The sequence below is a fragment of the Fundulus heteroclitus genome, chromosome 6, assembly GCF_011125445.2.
Source record: "Fundulus heteroclitus isolate FHET01 chromosome 6, MU-UCD_Fhet_4.1, whole genome shotgun sequence".
Classification (NCBI taxonomy): Eukaryota; Metazoa; Chordata; class Actinopteri; order Cyprinodontiformes; family Fundulidae; genus Fundulus; species Fundulus heteroclitus.
The window spans coordinates 12,642,359-12,665,568 of record NC_046366.1 but is presented as its reverse complement, the minus strand read 5'-3'; the positions used below and the strand labels follow the sequence as shown (position 1 = coordinate 12,665,568).

Genomic DNA, 23,210 nt, shown 5'->3' with positions numbered 1-23,210 from the left:
AAATGTAAAAGTATTGTTCATAAGCAGTCCCAAAAAGCCTGGAAAAGTGTGGAGGATGATTAAAGAGTTGTTGCAGTTCTGGTTGAGTGTGGAAAAAGAAAACAAATGTATGAAAAACACAATCTGCTTTCTAACATTTCTTCTATTCTTCATTCTGTGCACGTTACCTTCCTCCCTTTTCCCCTCCTCTCCCTTACAGTTATGTTGTTTGCAGGTTCCACATGTAAAAGCTAACCACTATAAATATCTGCAATAAATCAGAATCAGCTTTCATTTTTCAGATTTATAGGATAAAAGAGTACCAAACGCAGACATTTTTACACAGAAAAGTATAACATTTCAACATGAAATAGGTTCATGAAATAACAAAATTACCACAGATTCTTACAGTTAAAAAGGTTGTCTTTTTCCAAGGGGTCAAGTAATTTCTAGAGCTCTAGACACATTGTAATTGAGGCTAAAAAGGCTCTGATTATAAGAGTTATCAAGTCCTGTCCTAAATACACTGTGAGAATATTACACAAAATACCTGACATAAAAGATGAAAAATCAGTGCAACAGCTCTGGTGAGCAAAGTTGAAGAAGAAGAAGGCAAGTTAAATTTGTCTTTATTCTTAATTCGCAGCATAAAAATCTAGCAGCTGTATGAGGCGTGGTCATCTAAAGCTGGTCTCAGTCAACACTTTTTGTTTTTTTGTATTCATTCTCCTGCACCTGTGCTTGGCTGTCAGACAGCCCAAAGACTCAGCAGAGGAACAACACCCCCGTGACAAAGGTTCACCGCGACACCAGACAAGGGACACTGAATGTCAAGGCAGGTAGGTCCTTATTTCTGTCAAGGAGGGGGGGTGGGGGGGGTCATCACAGCATGTATTTAACAGCGTTCGACTGATACATCCGACATGTTCTTTTCGTGTATATTTATGCTGTCAATCCTTCTGTCTTTGCGGGTGGCATTGCTCCATCTATTTATAGGGCTACAAGGACGTTAGCTCAGTGTCCGTGTAGAAATGTCATGTAGACGGGAAGGCCTTACAGCATTCATCTCTAAATGTGAAGGTTGAGAAAAACAATTGGTTCTGTCCGTAAAGAGGAAACGTTCAACTTTTTCTGTGCTTGACATTCTGTGCCACCAAACTGAATGTTGATTTATTGAAATTTTATTGTGTGGGTGAAAGTAAAGAGATTAAAGGTAACCACGGTATCATGTAACATTTAAATCGTGTTTTTAGTAGCTCGCTAATCAGAAAAGCCTCATGGGCTAAACTGATATCTGATTACTACCTTATGTGACGTGTATGCCCAAAATTTCAGATTATTTGATGAAAACAAAGAACTACTATATGCTGCTTCTCTCTCTCTCTCTCTCTCTCTCTCTCTCTCTCTCTCTCTCTCTCTCTGTCTTACTCAGAGGAGGAATGGAAGAAAGCTATGAGACATTTGAGGAGGAGTTATGGCCACCGAGGGCAGACGCTCCTCCACAGAGACCTGTTCGACAGATCCGCAGAGCAAGTGGAGGCACGAACAAAAACACACACACACACACCGAATTTCTGATGCCTATGTGGTCCGCTGTGCTCACAATAGTGGCAGTCCGACGTCGCTTAGATCAGTCACTGTTTTAGTTTGAGCCTATATCTCTACATGGTAAACATTTTACAAATAGTTGGTGAAAGAAAACCAAGAGACCTAATAATCATGGGTTGCATGCTGCTGAGCTTGTGTAATTATTTCAAGAGGCAGTGTTGAGAATAATAGACTGTGACTTGTTTATGACAAAGAAATGAGAGGTAAAAAATGTTCATTTAGCACGACACCGAGTTTAAATTCACACGTCTTTGTTTTTAAATGTTCTTTGCTCGTACTAACATGCACTTTGCATAGTTTTCTCATACTGTCGTGTAAATCTGCTGCTGTCTTCCATCCATTTCACTTGAATATTGTTTTTTGGTTGTTTTTTTTTGCATAATGTATGCTTTTTCATTTGAATATGCCACATTATCAATTAATACCTGCATCATTGTTTTTTTCTCCTTTCTGACATGTTCATTCTCTTTTGCACATTACTTAATCTAGTGTGTAACTCTGGTGTATCCGGTCTGTGTTTTTGCCCCCGTCATGCCCTAATTTCCCAATTGTGGGACAATAAAGGTTTTTCTATTCTAAAGAGGATGAAGCTTTCCAATACACCGACAGGTGCCAGAATGATCCCTCCAGATAAAAGCAAAATTGTGTATATATTTGCCAGTCGCATGCTGCATGAGAAAAATCTGTAAATGTGTAATTAATGCCTAATTTGGACAGGGGGTTCTTTATTTTATCTTTCCTTTTTTCCATTAAGTTTTACTCCATAATACTCCATAAGTGTATTATGTCTATTTCAGAGATGTACACTGCAAGGAAAATCAGAGAGGTGAGCGTAGAAACAACCAACGTGCCCAAAACTGGTTCATTCTGAGATAATTTAAGGTTAAGCTACATCTTGTTCTCTGACAGGAAGTGCCTCCTGTTCCTCTGCAACCAATATCAGAACCTAAGACCCTAACAAGAGAACCCAGCTTCACCAAACCTAGTGAGTAATTTCTAACCTTTCTCTTCAGCTCTTTAAATGTTTAAGTTCAGTGTTCACAAGCTTTCCCCTTTACCTCACATCTTTTCTTCAGCAACCTTGCACAAAACCTTGTCCATCCAGAACCTGACTCAGGTAGAGACCCCTTGGGAGAACGTCACTCTCAACCGCTGTCTTTTTGTTGCCATCGCCATTCTGGTGCTCACCTCAGGCTTTCAGAGACTCCATGGCAAGTAGACTGAAACTTAAACGTGAGATCTTAGACATGCATCTGATCAAAATCTGGAATCCAGGGGGAATACAATTGGAGGGATTTGCATTTTGTGCTGCTGGCAGGTAACCAGGTTTTAAGTTGAGCTTCTAAGTTTAACACAGCAGACACAGGGGCAAGAGAAAGAAGAAACAGAACCAAGAATTCACTGAAAAAGACATTTAAACTCAAACTGGCTGAATGCAAAGTGTAAAAACAAAAGACTCAGAATGGAGTAGCCTTGCTGTTCTTGTTAAATTAGTTTAGATATGCTTGATACGAGTACTCCTCCTAGCTGACTAGAGCCCAACACATAGAGCTGGTTGTTCCATGTGGTGAGGGGGGGCCTCACAGAGGACATGTAGAGTCTCATACTGGCATCCAGTTCTGTAGACCCTCACTTGAAATCTCTATCCAATTATTTTCAACGAGATTTAGATCAGGTAAACATCTAGAACAATCCAAAGGAGAGAAGTAATTCTCCTGGAGGAAGTCCTTTGTCAGAAGGACTTTGAGAACTGCAACGTTGTCGTGTTGAAAGCCACAGTCATCACCACACAGGCGAAGGTCTTCAGTCAACAGAGAAGCTCCTTCTCCACATAGGAAACATTTCCAGTGGGATCATCTGGTGTCGCCAGTAACACTGGAAAGCATCAGGACAGTCTAGATTTTTTTTTATTTTTTCTGGTCAGACAATAAAACCTTCTTCCACACTTTAACATCCCACATTTGGTGCTCCCTTGCAATGTCCAAAAAGGCGAGATTTTATCACGGGAGTAGACATGGCTTTGATGATCTTTAAGCTTTTCTCACGCCTGTGCAGATTTAGAATCATGGAGCTGCAGTCAGCGTCATTAAGGGCCCAAATTAGGGTCAAGGATCTGCCTGTGTCATCACGGACAGCCCGTTAGCCCATCTGGCTCAGAGCAGCGGACACTTGTTGGGGTCTACTACTGGATATTGTCTAAAATGGCTCTCTAGGGGGTTATGGGAGTGTTAAAGAAGGACAGAAAACTACAAAGACAGATTTGATGTTCATATTTTGACTTTTTAATGTTTTGATCTTCAATGTTTGATTAGCTGATGGACGGCCTGTTTGAGCTTAAATGCATTCAGTCCTTCGCCTGTTCTGTTTGCCTCTTGTTCCTGTTTCTTCTTTTTGCAACCTGCTTATATTCAACCATCACATAATATGAATACTGGTTTCCCTGGTCTGAAGAGGTTGATCAGAAGTGGATAGAAGTGACGAGGCGTATGTGACTGAGTTCCTCTGGGATAACATTAAGAAAAACGTGTATTTCAAAAAATTACAGAGACTTTACGCAGCCAAGGAGCAATGGAAGAAGAGGAGGAAGCTGGACTAACAATGAGACGATCAAGAATGTTACGTCACAGAGGGCATCTGCCCGAGGTGATCTAGTCTTCGTTACAGGTTTTACAATTACATTTTGACTCACCATACCTTTGATAAACTAATCTAAGCCAGATACCTTTCATTTCCTCAAAGCCGGAGACGTCTCTGTGGGAAGTCATGTTTTGGTGGCTGCCAGACCTCGACGATGAAGACGAAGAGGAAGAGGATGACGACGAAGAGATCAAAGGCAGAAAATCAAAGAGGGACGTAACAACACGACCATCGAGAGGTCTCAGGAACAGGCCGCTGCCAGAGAAAAAACTCTTAAAGCAAAGAGACGGGAAATTAAGAGACAGAAGAGCCAGGAAGGCCAGAGCCAACAAAATCAAAGGCAAGAGAGGACGAGCGAAGAAAGAGGACCCTGAAGGGGCAGCGAACGAAGAGGATGAAAGAGACGAGGAGACAGAGCCAAAGAAGAATAAGTTAGATGAGAAATAAAATAAAAAGCAGAGGGGATTTTTAGCCTGCTTTCAAAGCACATCAAATAGTCTCAAATGTATGTTTATTCAAGTAGCAGAAGATGATCAATGTAAAGTTTTACAGCCCAATGTAGCTTCCTTGGAAAGGTGTTAAGCCTTGGAAGCATGTTAAGGCAAAAATTAAATCTCTTACTTGCCTTTTTGTTTGAGGAGACATGTAATAAATCCTGCTTGGGCCATCACAGTTAAAAATACACTGAAAGTTGCTTAACTGATATTTGCAAACTCAAGACTCATTAAGAAAAAATTAATTTACCTCAGTATTTTAATTCAGAAGCCGAAACTCATATAGATTCTTTCCATATTGACAGCTTTCAGTGATTAATATTGTTGACTCACAGCTAACGAAAACCGTTAAGCCTGCATTATGGACCGCATACCTCAAGAGTCAAGAATATTTTAGTTATTTATCTATGTGGTAGACTGAGATGCCAAAAGAAGGTAAAGGCTGAAGATGCAGGGTTGTTGTTTTTTTTTTGTTTTTTTGATAGCATATAAGCCTAATAATGGGACATTGATAGGAAGGAAAGTGTGGCTGATTAGGTGCACAACCAACATGTGTAACCACAGCCTTAAGAAGACTGTGAATAAATGCCCATTCAATAGGTGGACAGACTGTTTGTAGCTCCCCCACACTGGCTCCACCTGTGGCATCCCTTCAGCTAAGCGACTCCTGGACCAGACGCAGAAAAGTGCAGAGTGGAAGCAGAGGCCGCCTGAGCTTCAATGTCAAGTTTCCAGTCAGTGTGGATTTGGGGAAGTCGCCCGCTGATGTCACCCCATATTTTATTATCAAGTTGAACATCAGTGCAGCATCCCACCAGGGGATTTTACAGCACCTCATGCTTCGATTTGCCCACAAGCTTTAGCTGATTTCATTTGCCAGCAGGATACTGTCCCTCTGGACACACAAGAGTACCAAATACCTGCTTTAATGGCCAAGGCAATATGACAGCATGTTCAAGGGGAAAGTGAAAGATCCAGGAGGCTAAAATGAAGATGAGCTGAAGGATGCTTTTAAAGCCACTTGGGCTTATTAAACACTTGAGCAGAGCCGCATGTTGATCACCTTTATGTCAAACTGCGTTGTTGCAGGAATAAAAGGCAAAATGAGCATGTGCATGCTTTTTATTGGGCATACGTTTCTTTTGTTGGGCTTTTGTAATATCTAAAATTTGTAAGCTATAATTAACATGAACAAATATTCAGAATCACTGTAATAAATTAGTTTTTGAATTGAATCATTGAAATATAAAACTTAGTATACGCTGTATAACTTAGGAACGCTTGTAAATAATCGGCACGTGAAAGAGCTGCTGAACACAGTAAATCTGAGCCTTTATTCTGATAAATAAACCTGATCCTAAACGGTTTCTGTGTAATGTCACTACAGATGCAGACAAAGAACCACAATTTTATTATTTTTTTGGTATTTATTTAGAAAGACAGTTTCAAGGTTTTCAGCTCATTATGAACTGATTTTGATCAAAAAAAAAAAACGTGGAGATGTTATCCCACATATTTATCCTGAAAATGTATAAAAAATCTACTGAATAGACTCAAATCCAGGAACGATAATAGAAAGCAATTATAAAACCAATGACAGGAAATTAATTGTTAGACATTAGGCCATCTGGAGGTGGCGGCCTCATCGGCATGGGAGGCATGGGCATCTGATGGGGCATCTGTGGGGCACCCGGGGCCCCAGGTGGGAGAGGATGGACCGACATCCCTCCAGGTGGAGGGGGAGGTAGAGAATCACTCGGTGGTCGAGATCCTGGTCCGCTCATGAGTGGAGGCGGGTGCTTCACGCCAACAGGAGGAACTGGACCGCCAGAAATAGCTTTCTCCATTTTGAAGTGGAACTGCAGGAAAAACTGTACAGAGAAAAAAACATGGTGTTAAAACAAACTGCTTTAATTCTGAAAATATCCCAATAGCTGCCTGTGTATCAGTACCTGTTTAGTTTCTTTGTTCCAGTGGGTCCAGAAGCGGTTTTCTGCTTTATCTATTTCCCTGCTGGGGACCTGGAGGAGCAAACGTCTCATTTATGTTGGTCCTATCAGCATATTGACACGGTTCCTACTAACGTTTTCGTAACAACATTCCAAACTTTAGAACTCCCATTTTACACAGTTTTAATTGAGCTTTTTGCCCATTTTTCAAAGCCTAAATACAAAAATTCACTATAAATTTACTGGAAGCCTTTCTACAGCAGTGCGGCTTTAAAAGGCCTCTCAGAATGGATGAGGGAAAGGAGGCCTTGTCGGCTGAACACAACAGGAAGGAAAGTATGTTTAGACAGTTACGTCCAAACACAAAGTGAAAGATCAGCTCACCTTAAAGGCAATAGTTTCATAAGGTTCAGCAGCAAACAGCAGGTACTGCCAGCGACGATCAGGAGGCTCGATGCGCTGTTCGTAAGCAGACATGAAACGATGCCGGGGTCCGATCCCTTCCGCAATCTCCGGATAGTCGATCTAATCAAGACAGATACGAAATATTAGCTGTAAGTTACTTGAGCAGGTTTACTGTCAGATACATGCGGCTGCAAATGAAAGTTATTTGTCTCTGACGTATATGGAGCAGAAAGCAGCTTTCTTCATTTAATTAGCAGCAGATTGGTCACAATTATTGGAAAGAAAAATGGGGAGGAGGTCAGGCTGGTCTTTCACACACACAATACAAGAGGCAAAAATAAAGAAGCACTTAACCCGCTTAATTTTCTTTCTTAACTTTGCATGACTATTTGATGTTTTCAGGGCTGGAAATGTTTCCTTGTGACTCTATACACCATATAGTGTATAGTAGGAAAACTCTGGCACTTCCACCGACACCTCATTAAGGGAACCTTTAACTGTGGGAACTGTACGATACATTTCTTCCCCCTGTAGTTTTAAAAACCGCAAACATTTAAAACCGTCCTCCATCTCAAGGCTTTTTCTCTCTCCAAAAAAATTATTTGGTTCAAGTTTCAAGAAACTTTCATCATGTCTAACCTGGAAGAGTAAAGACTGCTGACCGATCTCTGGGTCCCTCTGTTTGGTCACTAAGAAGAAGAAGAAGAACGAGAATTTACACAGAAATCATAACATTAATGGAACATGAAAGAATCAATATAAATCCAACCAAAACCAATTTGACTGTGGCACACTCAGCCTACCTTTGTATCCTGGTCGACCAATTTTGACAAACTTCTTGACCTCGACTTTTACTTTGGCTGGAGCCGGCTGAGCAGGAGCTTCTTTCGCCTCTTTGGCTGCTCTCCGTGCTCTAAAATGCAAAATATTAAACTGTCAATAGACGCACCAGACATTTTTGGTGAGGGCGGTCAAATTGAGAAACCTCAGTTAAACAGCAAAATACCAGTGTCTGAGTCACAAATATTAATACAACAGGCTCTACAGGACCAGAGACATTCTATTTCAAAAAGTTAATGCGTAAAATTGTATTTTATATAATTTAATGCAAAAAAAAAAAAAGAATCTTTAAAACAATATTTTGAGTGCCACAAGATTATGAAGAACCTGCAGAAATACGAGTGAGATGCACTCACAAGTTAGTCTGATGCTTCTTCCCTTGTGTGTGAGCCAAGTAGCTGCCCTGCAACGCAGACGAGATAAACTTTTAAGTTGCTTTTATTTTTAAACAAAAAGACACGAAAGATCTGGAAATGTAAGCTCAAATCTAAAAGGCTCCACCAGCCAGTCGATCATGTGACTCCTCACCTCGTTGTTGTGAAGTGTCAGACAAAGCTTGCACTCATATGAGCCTAAATGATTCTTCATAAAGTAGGGGTCTTTGTTAATGTCGATGGTCTCCAGGGCCAGCTGGCGTAAGCGCTCACGCCTGTCCCGGTTACTCTCGGAGGCAGAGGCCACCCCGCCGCTCCCCGTTTTCCCTCCGGCTCTGTGCTGGAAATCCATCTTTGCGAGTGGAGGGACTCAACCACTTGGACAGAACCAGTCCAGTCAAAACTGGACTTTGGACACAAGCCGGTTTTTTTTACCTATGGAAAAGATAACAGCACAGACTGGATAATTAACAGTATAATTTAGAGATGCACCGATATGACAATTGTGGCCAACATCAAAATCCGATATTAATATCGCTGCTAAAATTCCTAACTAAAATAACTCAAATTCACCACAACCTTTCAACTCTGTGAAAAAATAATCCCCCCACTGACATTGTTCCTCTGCTTGGGTTAAACGTCACAAAATCTTGCACTACATCCCCATCACATTCTTAACCTAAGTCCACATCCCTCTTGGTCCCAACACACATACACAATCGACAAGATGTAAAAAATGTATTGGTTATTCTTATCGGACCGATATATAATAAAAAATTGACTAAACGCGTATGTTACAGATATTAATGAAGATATATTGTTGCTCCCTAGTATAATTCATAGAAAAGCAGAGGAAAATACTGGCTGGTAACTAGGGTTGGACAACTGTTCAATATCGATTGATAGATATGTGGTTTAATAGAAAAAAGGGGTAAATAAAAAGTTTAATAAATGAACAATTTTCCTTCCTTTTGCATTTTTATATATCATCCAGCCCCATCGGAAACCAGAATTGCCCAGTTTAACTCTCGCCATTCCCTTATCGGTGATAAGCCACAGTTGCTAACAAGGCGTGCTGACAATGCAGGAAAAACACTTGGATGTTGCTATTTTTAATACCAGTTTCAGAGCTTTAAATGATGTCAGCGTAAGCACAAAACAGTCTACACTACAATATGAGATTTTTTGGCTTAACCAACCTTATGGCCTTTTAGAACCCCAACAACTCTGACTTTTATTTTAACCACTAAAGATTTATAATTTGAGAATTATTTTAAATTTTTAAATGAAATTGTTTTGACATATAACTACCTAGGGACGTTAGAATACCGCTAGAATACTTGCCTACAAAAAGTAAAAATAGATGTATTTATAGTATCTTCTTAAACCAGAACTCAGAGCTTTTACAAATTTAGGGATCAGATATCGGCCCCAAAGTCTCTGATCGGTGCATCTCTAAATAATTAAAAGCTACTGTGCTTAGAGCAGCATGCGCAAAGTTGTTAATCCCATTACTAACAATATTACTCTGTTGAAGTAACACACAAAGATGAGTTTGGGACATCTTAACTAATAGTCTGCTACTTTCTAACGTGTTGAGTTGACCGAGGGGCGCAGTTCACGTGATTTATAAACATTATTTCCTTATATCCCTTTCGACCAAGATTATTTATAACACATAATTTACTATAGCATAAAGGGCTATCCCTCAGTCAAATGATCCATTCAAAACACAATTAGCTCCATGCTAGCTTACGGATGGCATGCTAATGATGTTAGCACATAGAAGCAGATTTCTCTCAGCTCCGCTTATCATACCGGAGATAAGAGAAAGCTTTTATGTTTATATACGTATTACTAACCTATTTACAGAACAAACTCTGCCGACATGTAAGAATAAAACTACCTTTTCTAAAGCACTTACCGACTCAAACGAGACCAACACGCAGATGCAGTTAGCTTGCTTTCTACTGTTTCCTCAATAGTTGAATACTGAAATAGCGCCATCTACTGACTTGGAGTACACACCTTAGTTTAGCGTCATTTCTTCACTTTCTTTTTTTTTATTTCAGTTTATTTTATTTAAAAAACGTCACCTAAATTAATAATACAAACTATGTCTAGCATAACATCAAAACACCCATAGGTTTCAGTTTTTCATAAAACAGAACATAAATATGTTGAAACTGCTCGACATTCATTGAATAAATCACAAACTTCCTGTAATAATTTCTCATCATTAAAATACGTTTAGGTTTGTAGAAACTCGTAGAAACAAATTACACAAATTACTCCCAATTACACTGGGAAGTGTGCTTATCATTCTGATTATACAGGTAAACATAGTGATTTTCACTCCATCATTGTTAGGCGCTTTTGACACGTCTAAATCTAATACCGTCTCACACAGTTTCGTATACACATACATATTTTGTTTCGCATTTATCTTTAGTTTGAACTTAATCAGTTATAGACATATTTAATACATTTAATTTTAGATTGCATGTTCATATCATGAATCCGTAAATTAATTACTGTCATATTAACATTATTTTAGATAAATATATTTTTTTTATTTCCACCTTCACTCCCACTAGGAATAAAAAAAAGTGTACTTGGTTATTAAAAAAATCATCTTTTATTTTATTTTCACTATGTTGTACATATTCCAGACCAGTAGATGGCGGTAACGTAGCCTTTGGATTGTTTGACAACCTGCGCAAGTCTCACCAGCAGGGGGCACTGCACAGGGAGTTTTTTTTTTTTTTTTTCCTCCGGTGTGTAGCTTGAAAGGAGAAGTGTGTCTCTACAGTACCAACTCACCGCAGAGATGACTGGACGGGCGCCGTCACAGTAAGAGAGAGCATCTGATAAGGAAGCAGCGAGCTCGGCAGCAGGAAATAAAAAAAAATTATCGCAACAGAACTTCTCTGAAATGTTTTTAATCAGTGGAACGGTCCGCTCGTAGCCAAAGAAAGCCCCTCCGACCGCCTCGTCGACCGAGATATGCGTTTCAACGAGAAGGAGCTGGTATGTTTGAGCCGCCAACCCTCAGAGATGGCAGCGGAACTGGGAATGCGAGGTCCCAAGAAAGGAGACGGTAAGACACGACCCGTTCCTCTCTGACAACGGCACTCTTTACAGTAACTAAGGTTTACGTCACCCCTTAGCTGTGCTGCACCGTGAGGGGGGAAGAGTAGCAGAGCGTTACCTCTCTGTGTGTTTCTGGTGTACAGTTGTCAAGAGGAGGCTGGTGAAACTCGTGGTTAACTTTCTGTTTTACTTCCGGACCGATGAAGAGGAGGTTAGTTGGAGACTCTGCTTCCTCTTTTCCTTGACGTGTTAATGGTTAACGTTCTTTTCTTTGAAGGCGACTGGGCTCATATTTACGTAAGCGCTAACGTCAATGTTTATTTCGCAGCCAGTCGGAGCTCTGCTGTTGGAGCAGTGTCGCGTAGAGAGGGAGGACACTCAGACCTTCTCCATCGGTGAGCCACTGACCCTCACACACAACACATAATTACGTACAAAGCACCAAAAGATCTCATTGTCACCGCCTGACAATACATTAGACTGAACCTTTTTCTGTTTTTAGGTCGATTTGGATCAACAAAATGATTTATTTTTGCTTAATGCCAAGCTAATATGAGTGGCATTATTTATTGGACATTATTTTATTTAATTGTTTTACTTTCTTGATTGTAACTAGATGATGTGCAACTCATTTAGTGTTTGAAAATAGAAACAATTTAGTTAATTTGGAGATAAAGCAGGAAACCTTTGTCCGACATTAAATCAAAGAAAGTTCTCGTCTTTAGCATAGTCCTGCAAAAGAGGAGAACATGTTTAAGCATGAGATGATTACTTTTATTTCTAACAGAAAAGCAAAGAAAAAAATTGATAGATAGATAGATAGATAGATAGATAGATAGATAGATAGAGTTGACCGAGGGACGCAGTTCACGTGATTCATAAACATTGTTTCCTTATATCCCTTTCGACCAAGATTATTTATTACACATAATTTACTATAGCATAAAGGGCTATCCCTCAGTCAAATGATCCATTCAAAACACAATTAGCTCCATGCTAGCTTACGGATGGCATGCTAATGATGTTAGCACTTAGAAGCAGATTTCTCCCAGCTCCGCTTATCATACCGGAGATAAGAGAAAGCTTATATGTTTATATAAGTATTACTAACCTATTTACAGACCGTCTCTGCCGACATGTAACGATAAAACTACCTTTTTCTTGATTGTAACTAGATGACGTGCAACTCCTTTAGTGTTTGAAAATCGAAACAATTTCGGTAATTTGGAGATAAAACAAGGAAACTTTGTCGGATGTTAAATCAAACCAATGAGAAGAAAGTTCTCCTCTTTTGCATAGTCATGCAAAAGAGGAGAACATGTTTAAGCATGAGATGGTTACTTTTATTTCTAACAGAAAAGCAAAGAAAAAAATGTATAGATAGATAGATAGATAGATAGATAGATAGATAGATCTCACTGTTAAAATAGAGTTGGGTATCTTTACTGTAATCAGACCTTGTACCATTGAGTCTAAAATACCAGTGTGTCAGAAAAAGACAAGCAGAGCCAGACCTGCCCATGGTATAATCCACTGTAGGTATTATGTTATTGTTTTGTCATGGGGTTGGCTTTTGCTCTGGAGTAAATTTGTCTCTACATAACATTCCATGTTTGGACATTTAGGTTTAACGTGAGGCACGAAGAACACGTGTTGGTCACGGTTTAAGCTACCCTAAAACTTTGGTGAAACTGATGACTCACTCCTGCTAAAAGATGCATCCATACTGGAGCAATGTCCACTAATAAGCCGGATGTATGTTTCTCTCCCAGCATTTCTAGATGACGCGGAGAGGAAATATCTGTTTGAGTGTGACTCTGAAGAGCAATGTAAGGAGTGGATCGACTCCATTATTAAAGCAAGGTAGGGCCAACACTTTTCCTTCCTTTTAACACTCAGCTTTTGTGATTCTGGATGATCCTGTCTCAAGTAGAAAGGACTAAATTAACACTCGCCTTGTTGCTGGTGAAGATTCTTCGTCATGTAGGTCATGATTATTCCAAAAAAATTTTTTTTGACTTTTTCCAAAGTTTGAAGACGTTTCGCTTCCCATCCAGAAAGCTTTCTCAATTCAATCAGAGTAGTGTGGAGTTTCAAGCTTTATATTATTGCCCAAGAAGGCCTTGTTATGGCTTAGATAACATGCAAATTAAACCAAAACTGGTCCACTCCTTAGTAATGGGGAGTATTGCTTTGTTATTTATCATTAATGACCTTTTATTAAAACCTTTTATTCTTTTTGCTAACCTTTGCAATAATCATAAAACCTTTCTTCGTTTGTTTTTTCTAGTCCTACTAGAGATTCAGTCAGTCTTTTACTCACAAACACCGACCTACTTTTTCCTGTTTTTAATTTTAGTTTACACAGTCATTTGTGATTTTTATGTGTGTTTTTATTATTTTAACAAGTAAAGGCAACATAAAAGTGCAATGAAAGTAAACGCTGTGCTGCATATTCTTTCGTAGAGATAATGGGTTTGAATACAGCAGAGAATAAAGGAATTACAAGATCGTCCACATTCATGCATCCGAGACCATGTCCCTGACATTTATCGAAGTTTTACAAAACTCAGACAAAGCACATGAAGTAACGGAGAGTTTGTTGAGGTTACAGACCCAAAAAAAGTGGTAGGTTTCAGTTTTAGAGCACGTGATGAACATAAAACAAAACAGGTTATGGGAGGCGATCAAAGGAGAATTGGCTATTTTCAATCACTGGCCAGTTGAATCGTGCTTCGCTAATTACAGATTTTTAATTTCCTCAATTGAATCACTGGTTAAAACGGCAACATTAGTGCAGATTTTATGGGATCTCTTTTGAGGTGTGTCTCCCGTTTCAACAGCAACAACTACCTGGAGGGTCAGTAGGCAGAGTAGTTGTCTGCTAATCAGAAGCTTGTCGGTAGGATTGCCATGTTCCCTGACCACATGATGCTGATAAACGGTTAGCATGATTCATAAGCTCAGTTACATCAACAATCCACATTTCCTCAGAGAGAAAATAATAGAACTGTAGTCTTTTTGTTTTAGTTCTTATCTCATACCATGTGGCTTTAGCTCTTGTTTTCCCCATGTTCCATTTTTTTTGTTTATGTCTGACTTTTCCTAAACGCTTTCGTTTTCGCAAGAATACATGACTGGTTCATTTATCCTCCCCTTCCTTTTATGTTGTTACATTTGTTTCCTTTGTACAGGAAACCGTAATGACAAAACAGAAACCTGGTCAAGCGAAAACAAAAATGTGTTGACATAGATTTGGATTCTGCTAAAGGAGCAGCTTGTCTGGCCCTAACTGCGCGTCATTGACCCGATCTGCAAAGAAGGCTTTGTTTAGCACCATGCAGCAACTTTGCTAGATATTTAGCCCCGAGCACAACTGAAATGAGTTACATATGATACTATTTAGCAAAGGCCACTTCTGAAGATTCCTTGGTGTTGTGCTGCATACGATGATGTTGTTTTAGGGAGGCAGAGGGAAAGACGAGTCCCAGCTGCAAAATCGCACATAATCTAAACAAGTTGGGAGGCATATTTCAATATAGTTGCATGTTTTACTAAAAGTATACGTAAAGATAGATATCTGTTTTCTTCTATAAATAATGTAAACATGTTAACAGCAGGTTAGTACTGTGTGTCCATTAAATGGGCATTTTTCTGTGTTCAGTGGCGGTTTTGATGACTAAAAAGGGTCACATCTGCAGGGATTTTTAAAATATCTTTGACAAAACTGAATCTTGGTGATTTGGGGCTGGGGGGCTCTTAAACTCTGACTGCAGCCAAAGCCCATGCCCTGTAAATCCTTTCAAAATGCTTGTTATCCTTGTTGCTTGAGCACTTTGTTTTAATACTTTTTTTCTTTCACTCAACCTTCTGATAATGTACTTGGATAGAGCATTCTGCAAATAGCCAGCTTTTTTTTTTTTTTTTTTTTTTTTAAGCAAGGACCTTCAGTGACCATCTGTATAATATTAAAGTAAAAAAAATAGTTTGGGCTTTTATTGAGTTATAAGCCACAATACTCCATTAACTCCATTAAAAAAAAAAAAAAAAAAAAATCAGCCTAGCTTGTGTCCATCCTGTTTGAGTGACATATTTTAGTTGATGATGAAAGGAGATTTTTTTTTTTTTTTTTTAACAGCTCATAAATATGTCTTTACACTTAACACCAGACACCTTATCTTCTGCATTTTGTGGCCTCTAGGTTCAACAAGACCAAAATGTAACCAAAGTCAAACCGGCCTTGTTTAGTTATAAAATAAAGTGTTTCTGCTTCATTTTACCATCAGTTGTTGTTCATTTCTACCCGCTGCTGTTTCATGTAAAGACAATTGAAGTCATTACGTCTCATGCTACATAAAACTTGGAAACACTGAGAATGTGTAGAATTACCCGCTAGCATTGTTAGAATCAAGTTCCATCAAGCATATCTGTAATCCTTTCAATATATTGTATAGCATAATCTGGTTTTCTATTTGTTTTATTATGTTTGTGATTTTTGGATTAGGTCTGTTTTTTTGCCGTATGTTCAGTTTTATGACTCGTTTTCTATTAACTGCTGGACTGGGGACAATATTCATTGGAATCTATATAGAAATGGTGCCTGACTCTGCCTTCATATGAAACAAACGTTTCATATGAAAGAGGCTGTCATACCCACTGGGCAGCTCAGGGTTGTGAAAGTATAACTTTCAGTATCATACTATGACTTACGCTGCTGTTTCACGCCGTCTTTTTATTGACACAATAACGACAAACATGTATAAAACACAATGTAGTTTTATCAAAAAGAGAAAAGCAACAGTTATTTCTGCTACAGCTGCAAGAATATTATGACAATTATTATTACACTTATAGTAGCTGATTTTCATTTACAGAGACTGAAGAAATAATATTGTGATAAAAAATAATGATTTATAGTACTACATGTGTAGTAGCAGTGTTGAGGTACATAATGTGCAGAATAAAATGGTAAATGGCTTGTACTTGTATAGCGCTTTGAATATTATAATTTTTCTGCTTTTTACAGAGTAACAAAATTATACCAAGGTGATATTAGCCAGTATATTAGTAGAGCTCTCTGCTTGGTAGACTGCATGCTAACGTGGTGCTTGTAGCTTGGCAACTGCTGATCTGAAGTATAGTTTCTCTAAGTAATTGTAGCGCTTACAAAAGTTGGACAAAACAAATTTTGATCAAAAGCCCCCAAGGATTTACCTAGTTTATTTCTTATTGTGATTAGAAACAATTAAGTACTGTGATTTTTATGCTTTCTGTATGTCTAATATATGAATAGAAACATTTAACTTTGAATGTTATGATGAGGCTTGTTACAGTTTTCTATGTAATATTTCCCTCTGTAATGTTTTTCTGTTCATGTACAGCACTTTGAATCGTCTTGTTTCTGAAAAGTGCTTTATAGAGAAACTTCCTTTGCCTTTAAAACATCATTACCTTCATATGAGTTTTTAATTTTGAAGCTACAACTTTTTAAAACCTTAGTAACCGGTGACCGCCCCATGCCTCCTTTTCCGTGATAAAATGTGCTGCAGCCCTATTATGTTAATGAATATGTTATCAGAAGATCATTATGGTTATAGTAATCATTTTGATGTCATTTCTTGCAGCTACGAGTTCATGAGGAGGAATCTTATATTCTATCGAACTGAAATCCACAGATTGACTGGAAAGGTGAGATACACAGCAGCACAGACTGAGGCTCTTGTCTATATTAAACACACGTATAGTGGGACCAACACTGGCAGCAGTTTTGTCACTGAAACATGAAACCCATTGGTGTCAGTACAGGGGAAAAAAAGGAAGATTGGTTTTGGTCAGGAGAAGAATTTTATATATATATATATATATATATATATATATATATATATATATATATATATATATATATATATATATATATATATATATATATATATATATATATATATATATATATATATATATATATATATATATCTCATTTATGCCTATGATGAAGTATGCTCTGCAGATATGTTCTTTTAGAACTGCATCTTTAAGACACCAGTTTCCTAGTTAGATGGGTCATCACAGTCCTTTTCAGGAAATTTCCTTAATACTTTCAAAGCAGTTATGCTATAACTCTTAGGAATAGTATGTGGGGGTAACGCTTCTCACTTATCTGAGGATTTGTCTCTGAAGTTGGGGCAGGGATTGACTTGGCCCTAGAGCATTCTAGTTGCAAGTTGAAAAATGGTGAGTTCTGCCACTTGTTTTTGGTGCTAAATCCTAAGCGGCATAATTTATTTCTCTCCATAGTATGGATGCTGATCCTTAAGGAAAATGTTCATAAAAAGACATTTTACAGCACTATGTGCTCCATTAGTTTACTGACATACAAACTGTTAGAATAAAGACACTACACTGTGGTATGTTGTGAAAGCACGTTGTATTTTAAGTGTTCTCGTCTTTGCTGTTTTGATGAATAGTTTGTTTTAAATTATTCATTTCTACTGTAATAAAGGGGAATTGTCCTTTCTGTTCTAGCCTAACTGTCTGTTTTCTCCACAGGACCCATTGGAGCAGTATGGTATATCTGATGAAACTCGCTTCCAGGTCAACAGTGGCTCACAGCTCATGGCCAGAGATACCTCCTCCCTGTAAACCAGGACGCTGAGCTCAGATTATTTTCTTTCAGTCGGCCAACTCAGCCTTCTCTTCAAAACCTAAAGCATTTCTGTCCTCCAATTTTTTCCACTTGCACTGGTCTATATTAGATAGCTTTGTTTAGCAATTACACCCGTGTCATTACAAAGGTTTCTTAGAACAACCAAAGTTACATCTTATATGATTTTGGTGAGTTGTTGACATTTATTCCAGGTAAAGTAGGTCTGTGTTACTGTTAGTTCACGGTAGTTTACGCATCAATTACTGTTGGATTTTCAGACCCCTTCTTTTCTTTCATCAGCTGTCTGTATGTTAATTTCTTAATGAATACTGTAGATGGAGGGAATGTAATATTAAGAGATTGTTTTCAACATTGGGATCCTGTATTCATTTTTGTAAGTATTTCTGTGTTTTTAATGCAGCTCAGTTCAGGAAAGTTGAACATGTAATGTCAACCCAACCACATTTGGCAGAAGCCCACCATCAACTCTCATCTTGATTATTAAAACCTTACTCTGTAACTGTACTGATTGTACATGCAATAGGCTTTAACCAATTATGGTAAACTTCCTTCATCTTATTTTATATTTTTGCAATAGTTGTTTTTTAGCTGTTCTTGAGTGTATGTTCAATGTATATCACATTTAAAATTCTTGGTTTAAAAACTATCCTTTTGCACATGGCACTGGAAATTTAGTTTCTTTTTTTACTAGAATGACAGTGATTTACTTGAACCTAATTAAGTTTTTCATTCACTGTGAATCAGATTCTTTTAGCTAAGCTATTAGACCATTTAGAAAACAAGATTCTTGGCATGAATGTGTGTGATTCGTTAGGATTTTCCATTTTGCAGTATCGTACAAATGAGTAAAATATCTATGCTGTTTCTCAGGGGTCACAGCACTTGTCACTGAATGAATGTTCTTTTTGAACTTTTGCACATATTTCTTTTAGTACTTATTTTCAGTACTCATGTTGCGCTGGCATTTCCTTTTTATACCAATAAAGCCATTTGAAAGAGGTTCATTTTTGAAAAGAAAATATTCTAAAATTGGGTTGTTTTGTGTCAATATAATCATTTTTGTTCTGTTGTGTGTTAACAGCTCCAAATTGTCTATACCTAAAGAGCCTCAAAGTGAGATGCAAATGCTCATCATGGTGCAGAGTGTAAATGTTAAGGGGTGGTTGTAGTTATTGACTTGGAAATAGCAAGAAAATGATTGGAATAGATGTTGGCCAGAAAGTTATATTCGTGAAAAATGGGAAACTTGCCCTGCATGACAAATAAGCTCTCATATATAGCCTATACACAGTTTTATTTCAGTCTGTCATTTATTCATTTTTGGGGGCAACACAGCCTTCAGCCCACCAATGAAATCCATTCACAAATGCCCAATCTAATTGAGAATTAAGATAATGATGGACATACAACAAACTGCAAACCATTGTAGAATGATTGCCTCTTTTTCAACATTCTGTCTGTGTTACAACCACAAACCTCAATGTCTTTAGGTGTGGAGATGGATAAATAGCACAAAGTAGTGCTTGGTTATGAAATGGAAAGAAAATGTTGCAAGGTTTTCAAAACACAAATAAAAATAGGAAAAAGGTATGGAGATGGAGTCCATCTGTGTGTAATTTAATCTCAGTATACATTCAGCTGTTCTGTGGGGGTCCAGCTAAGAACATGTTAGTCCACAAACATCAAGAAGACCAAGAAACACACCAGACAGGTCAGGCATAAAGTTGTTTGTGAAAATTAAAGCAGGTTTATAAGGCAACATCCTAAGCTTTGAACCACCCACCCTAGGTAGTTCTTCATGATCCCTGCCTTACTGAAGTCCTCCGTCATTGTGCCTGTGCCCAACAAAAACAACCATCACCTGCATCAATGATTACTATCCTGTTGTACAGACCCCTGTCATCATGAAATGCTTTGCGAGGATCCTCCTGAAGTACACCAAGGATACCTTTTTATGGCCTGGACAGCCTGCAGTTCACCTACAGGAGGCGTCATTTTACTGAGGATGCTGTCTCGTCAGCACTTCACACGGCCCTGACTCATCTGCGGCATCCTAATACCTATGTTAGAATGCCATTTGTGGACTTCAGCTCAGCGATTAACACCGTGCTCCCAGACAGGTTGGCCCTGAAGGTCCACAGCCTGAGGTCAGGCCCTCAACAGGCCCCAGACAGTGTGGATAGGGGAACTCACATCTGCCCCACTTATCCTCAACACTGGCATGCCACAGGGTTGTGTCATCAGCCTTGCTCTCTTCACCCACTTAACACGCAACTGCTCTGCTATCCACCCCACAATAATGGTTGGGAAGTTTGTTGGTCACCCAACTGTGGTAGGTAGGTCTCACATACAACAATGATGAGACTCGCTACAGAGAGGAAGTCCACAATCCTACAGAGTGGTGCTCCAAGAACATCCTCATCCTAAACACCAGCAAGACCAAGGGGGTCCTAGTGGAGTATAGGTCACGGAAGACTGAACACGTTCCACTCTGCATATAGGGGGAAGTGGTGGAGAGTGTGGACAGCATTAAGTTCCTGGGCATTCATATCTCCTCTGACCTCTCCTGGACTGTGAACAACTTCCACCTGATGAAGAAGGCCCAACAACGGCTCTTCTTTTTCAGGAAACAGAAACGGACTGGACTTTCTACTTAGCTGGTCATAAAAATTTATAGAGCCATGAATAAAGGCACCCTTAGTCTCAGCGTGACATGTGAGTGTGGTATGGAAGCTGTACAGGAGAGGAACGATGGTTTATGCGGCATGAGTCAAGAAAAGGGCCAGACGTATTGCCTTAGATCCCACCCACTCGCGCGGTGCACTGTTTGACCCACTTTCATCAGGTAAATGATACAGTAACATTAAATCAAAAACTAATAGACTAAAAACAGCTTCTTTCCCAACACTGTTAGGGCCATCGTCCCCTGCTGAGAGTCACATTAACCAGTTCATAGTCTGTTACACGTGTACAAATATGCCACTGGTTCCACAGGTTCTTGATCAAACTGATAATTATTTACAGTCTCTCACATGCTAATGTCTATTTGCACACTTGTAGGTTCTCGGGGACTGATTGTTTGGACATCCATGCAATTTGCATTGTTCCTTTAACATTTCCTTTAACTTTTTTGCTAATGACTATTTGCACACCGTAGCTTCTCCTGGAGAGTTTGTCTGGTACATCCAGGCAATCACAGTGTTTTACGCCATCCTGTAAACTGACTGTTACCTGCCTTTTTTGACCCGAACATCAATTAACCTGAACATTTCAATTATGCTAATGACTATTTGCAGACTTTTTAACTTTTAATATTTAAAACATTCATGTAATTGCACAGTAATTTACAATGGTCTGTAAAGTGACCACTGTTTGTCTTTTTTTATTTTAACATTTAAATCTTATCAGAGGCAAAGGACTTTAAGCTTCTCAGGAGATGTTGTTGGCGCATTGAACTTGACCATTGTCTTGATTTGTGTCTGTGTGTTATGTGGTAATTCTGGGTCAGTGTCTTACCAAAATTTCATTATGGTTACATAATGGCAATAAAGACTCTTGATTCTTTAAATCAGAGTACTATATTAGGTCAGTTAAACTTCAGGTCAGTTCAGTAATAGAGGGGGTTGTACATCAGTGTCGGCTGTTTTGGCGTTAATGACATTAACTTCACTAAAGGGACAACTGTGAGCCAACCCCAGAAATGGGAAATGTTTTTTGGACACCAGACACTTTTTTCCCCTCCTTATTTTTACTGCTTTTTAGTTGTTTTGCAATTGACCAAGTTCGGTGTCACCACTGGTAGATTTAGGCAATACCTGGGCCTTACATAGGTTAGTCTCAAGAGCATGGAGGAGATCCCAGGAGATAGGCAGTTACTCTAACAGAGTTGTACAATGCCATTAGAGTGCCATCAGCAGGATGGTCCAGATACTACCCCTTTGTGCAAGGAGGAATGGTATGAGTACTGTCAGAGTACTACAAAGTGACTTCCAGCGGGCCATTAGCGTGAATTTCTCTGACCAAACCATTAGAATCAGACTTCATGAGGGTGGCCTGAGGGCCCAACATCCTCACCTGGTCCTGTGCTCACTCCCTGGCACTGTAGACCTCAACTGCCGTTTGCCAGAAGCTGTGGTGAACGTTGGGCTACCAGCAACATTGTTCAGCATAATTTGGTTTGGTCGGTGGTGGGTCAGTGTTGGTCTGGGGAGGCATATCCATGGAGGGGCGCACAACCCTGTACAGGACACTCAGTGTAATTCTGACCAGGACTCAGTGTTGCCCTGGTCAGGATATCCCCCGGATACCATCGTTCATCTCATAAGGAGCATGCCCAGACGTTGTCAGGCATGCATACAAGCAGGTGGAGACCGCACAAACTACTGAGTGTCTATTTTCAGTTGCTTGCTGCAAGGACAATTCAGAAAATTTGATTTATTTTACGACAAAACAAAAGTCTTTGTTGTATAACTAAAAGTCTGAACAAACTATACAGTGAAATATGGTAGCGTAAGCAGCGTGCTTAGGGGAATGGTTTTCATCAGTGGACACAGGGAAGAGAATCAGATATTGGAAGATTAAATCAAATACAGATCCATCCTGGAAGAAAGCCTGTTAGCCTGTTGCAGCTGAAAAAAGAGCAGAGGCAGTTATATATTTAATCCTAACAAGGAATGGGCAAATGTTTAATTTTTATATATATATATATATATATATATATATATATATATATATATATATATATATATATATATACTGCGACAGACTGGCGACCAGTCCAGGGTGTACCCCGCCTCTCGCCCAGTGAACGCTGGAGATAGGCACCAGCAACCCCAGCGACCCCATGAGGGATTAAGCGGTTTGGAAAATGGATGGATATATATATATATATATATATATATATATATATATATATATATATATATATATATATATATATATACATATATGTGTGTGTGTGTGTGTAACCTGTGCATATTTCTGCATTTATAACTAAATGTGATCTATGCAGCTGGATTTATTTAATATTTTGACCCATGTTTTGTATTCAGCAGAAGTAAATATATAAAATATTTCGGAAGAACGCTATGACAGCTTGTTTTCAATTAATTTCTTAGTAGGTAACATCAGTATGTCACAAATTAGTGTGACATATTGGGAAGATAAA

At 38.8% G+C, this 23,210-nt stretch overlaps 3 protein-coding genes across 4 annotated transcripts; 2 read left to right on the top strand and 1 right to left on the bottom strand.

The window, feature by feature from the left end:
* The first annotated feature begins 709 nt into the window (after nucleotides 1-709).
* Nucleotides 710-4,927, top strand: LOC105934559. The gene is made up of 7 exons (XM_012874606.3): nucleotides 710-818; nucleotides 1,412-1,518; nucleotides 2,385-2,413; nucleotides 2,497-2,572; nucleotides 2,664-2,798; nucleotides 4,133-4,230; nucleotides 4,327-4,927. The coding sequence occupies exons 2-7, from the start codon at nucleotides 1,419-1,421 to the stop codon at nucleotides 4,669-4,671; spliced, it is 783 nt and encodes a 260-aa protein (XP_012730060.2). The 5' UTR covers nucleotides 710-818; nucleotides 1,412-1,418; the 3' UTR covers nucleotides 4,672-4,927.
* Nucleotides 4,928-6,199: 1,272 nt separating this feature from the next.
* sf3a2 (splicing factor 3a, subunit 2) lies at nucleotides 6,200-10,277 on the bottom strand. Of its 2 annotated transcripts, none has more exons than XM_012874696.3 (8): nucleotides 10,211-10,277; nucleotides 8,441-8,721; nucleotides 8,269-8,315; nucleotides 7,876-7,985; nucleotides 7,712-7,761; nucleotides 7,052-7,192; nucleotides 6,671-6,739; nucleotides 6,200-6,589 (listed from the first exon to the last, which is right to left on the bottom strand). In XM_012874696.3, exons 2-8 carry the CDS (start codon nucleotides 8,636-8,638, stop codon nucleotides 6,323-6,325), a joined length of 882 nt encoding a protein of 293 aa, XP_012730150.2. In that variant the 5' UTR covers nucleotides 8,639-8,721; nucleotides 10,211-10,277; the 3' UTR covers nucleotides 6,200-6,322. The 2 variants fall into 2 exon arrangements, with proteins under 2 accessions (XP_012730150.2, XP_035993960.1); XM_036138067.1 differs by having other exon boundaries at nucleotides 8,441-8,716; nucleotides 10,207-10,255.
* Nucleotides 10,278-11,050: 773 nt separating this feature from the next.
* Nucleotides 11,051-19,057, top strand: plekhj1 (pleckstrin homology domain containing, family J member 1). Its single transcript, XM_012874687.3, has 6 exons — nucleotides 11,051-11,386; nucleotides 11,523-11,590; nucleotides 11,708-11,774; nucleotides 13,152-13,242; nucleotides 17,004-17,067; nucleotides 17,926-19,057. The coding sequence occupies exons 1-6, from the start codon at nucleotides 11,293-11,295 to the stop codon at nucleotides 18,016-18,018; spliced, it is 477 nt and encodes a 158-aa protein (XP_012730141.1). The 5' UTR covers nucleotides 11,051-11,292; the 3' UTR covers nucleotides 18,019-19,057.
* The last annotated feature ends 4,153 nt before the right edge of the window (nucleotides 19,058-23,210 follow it).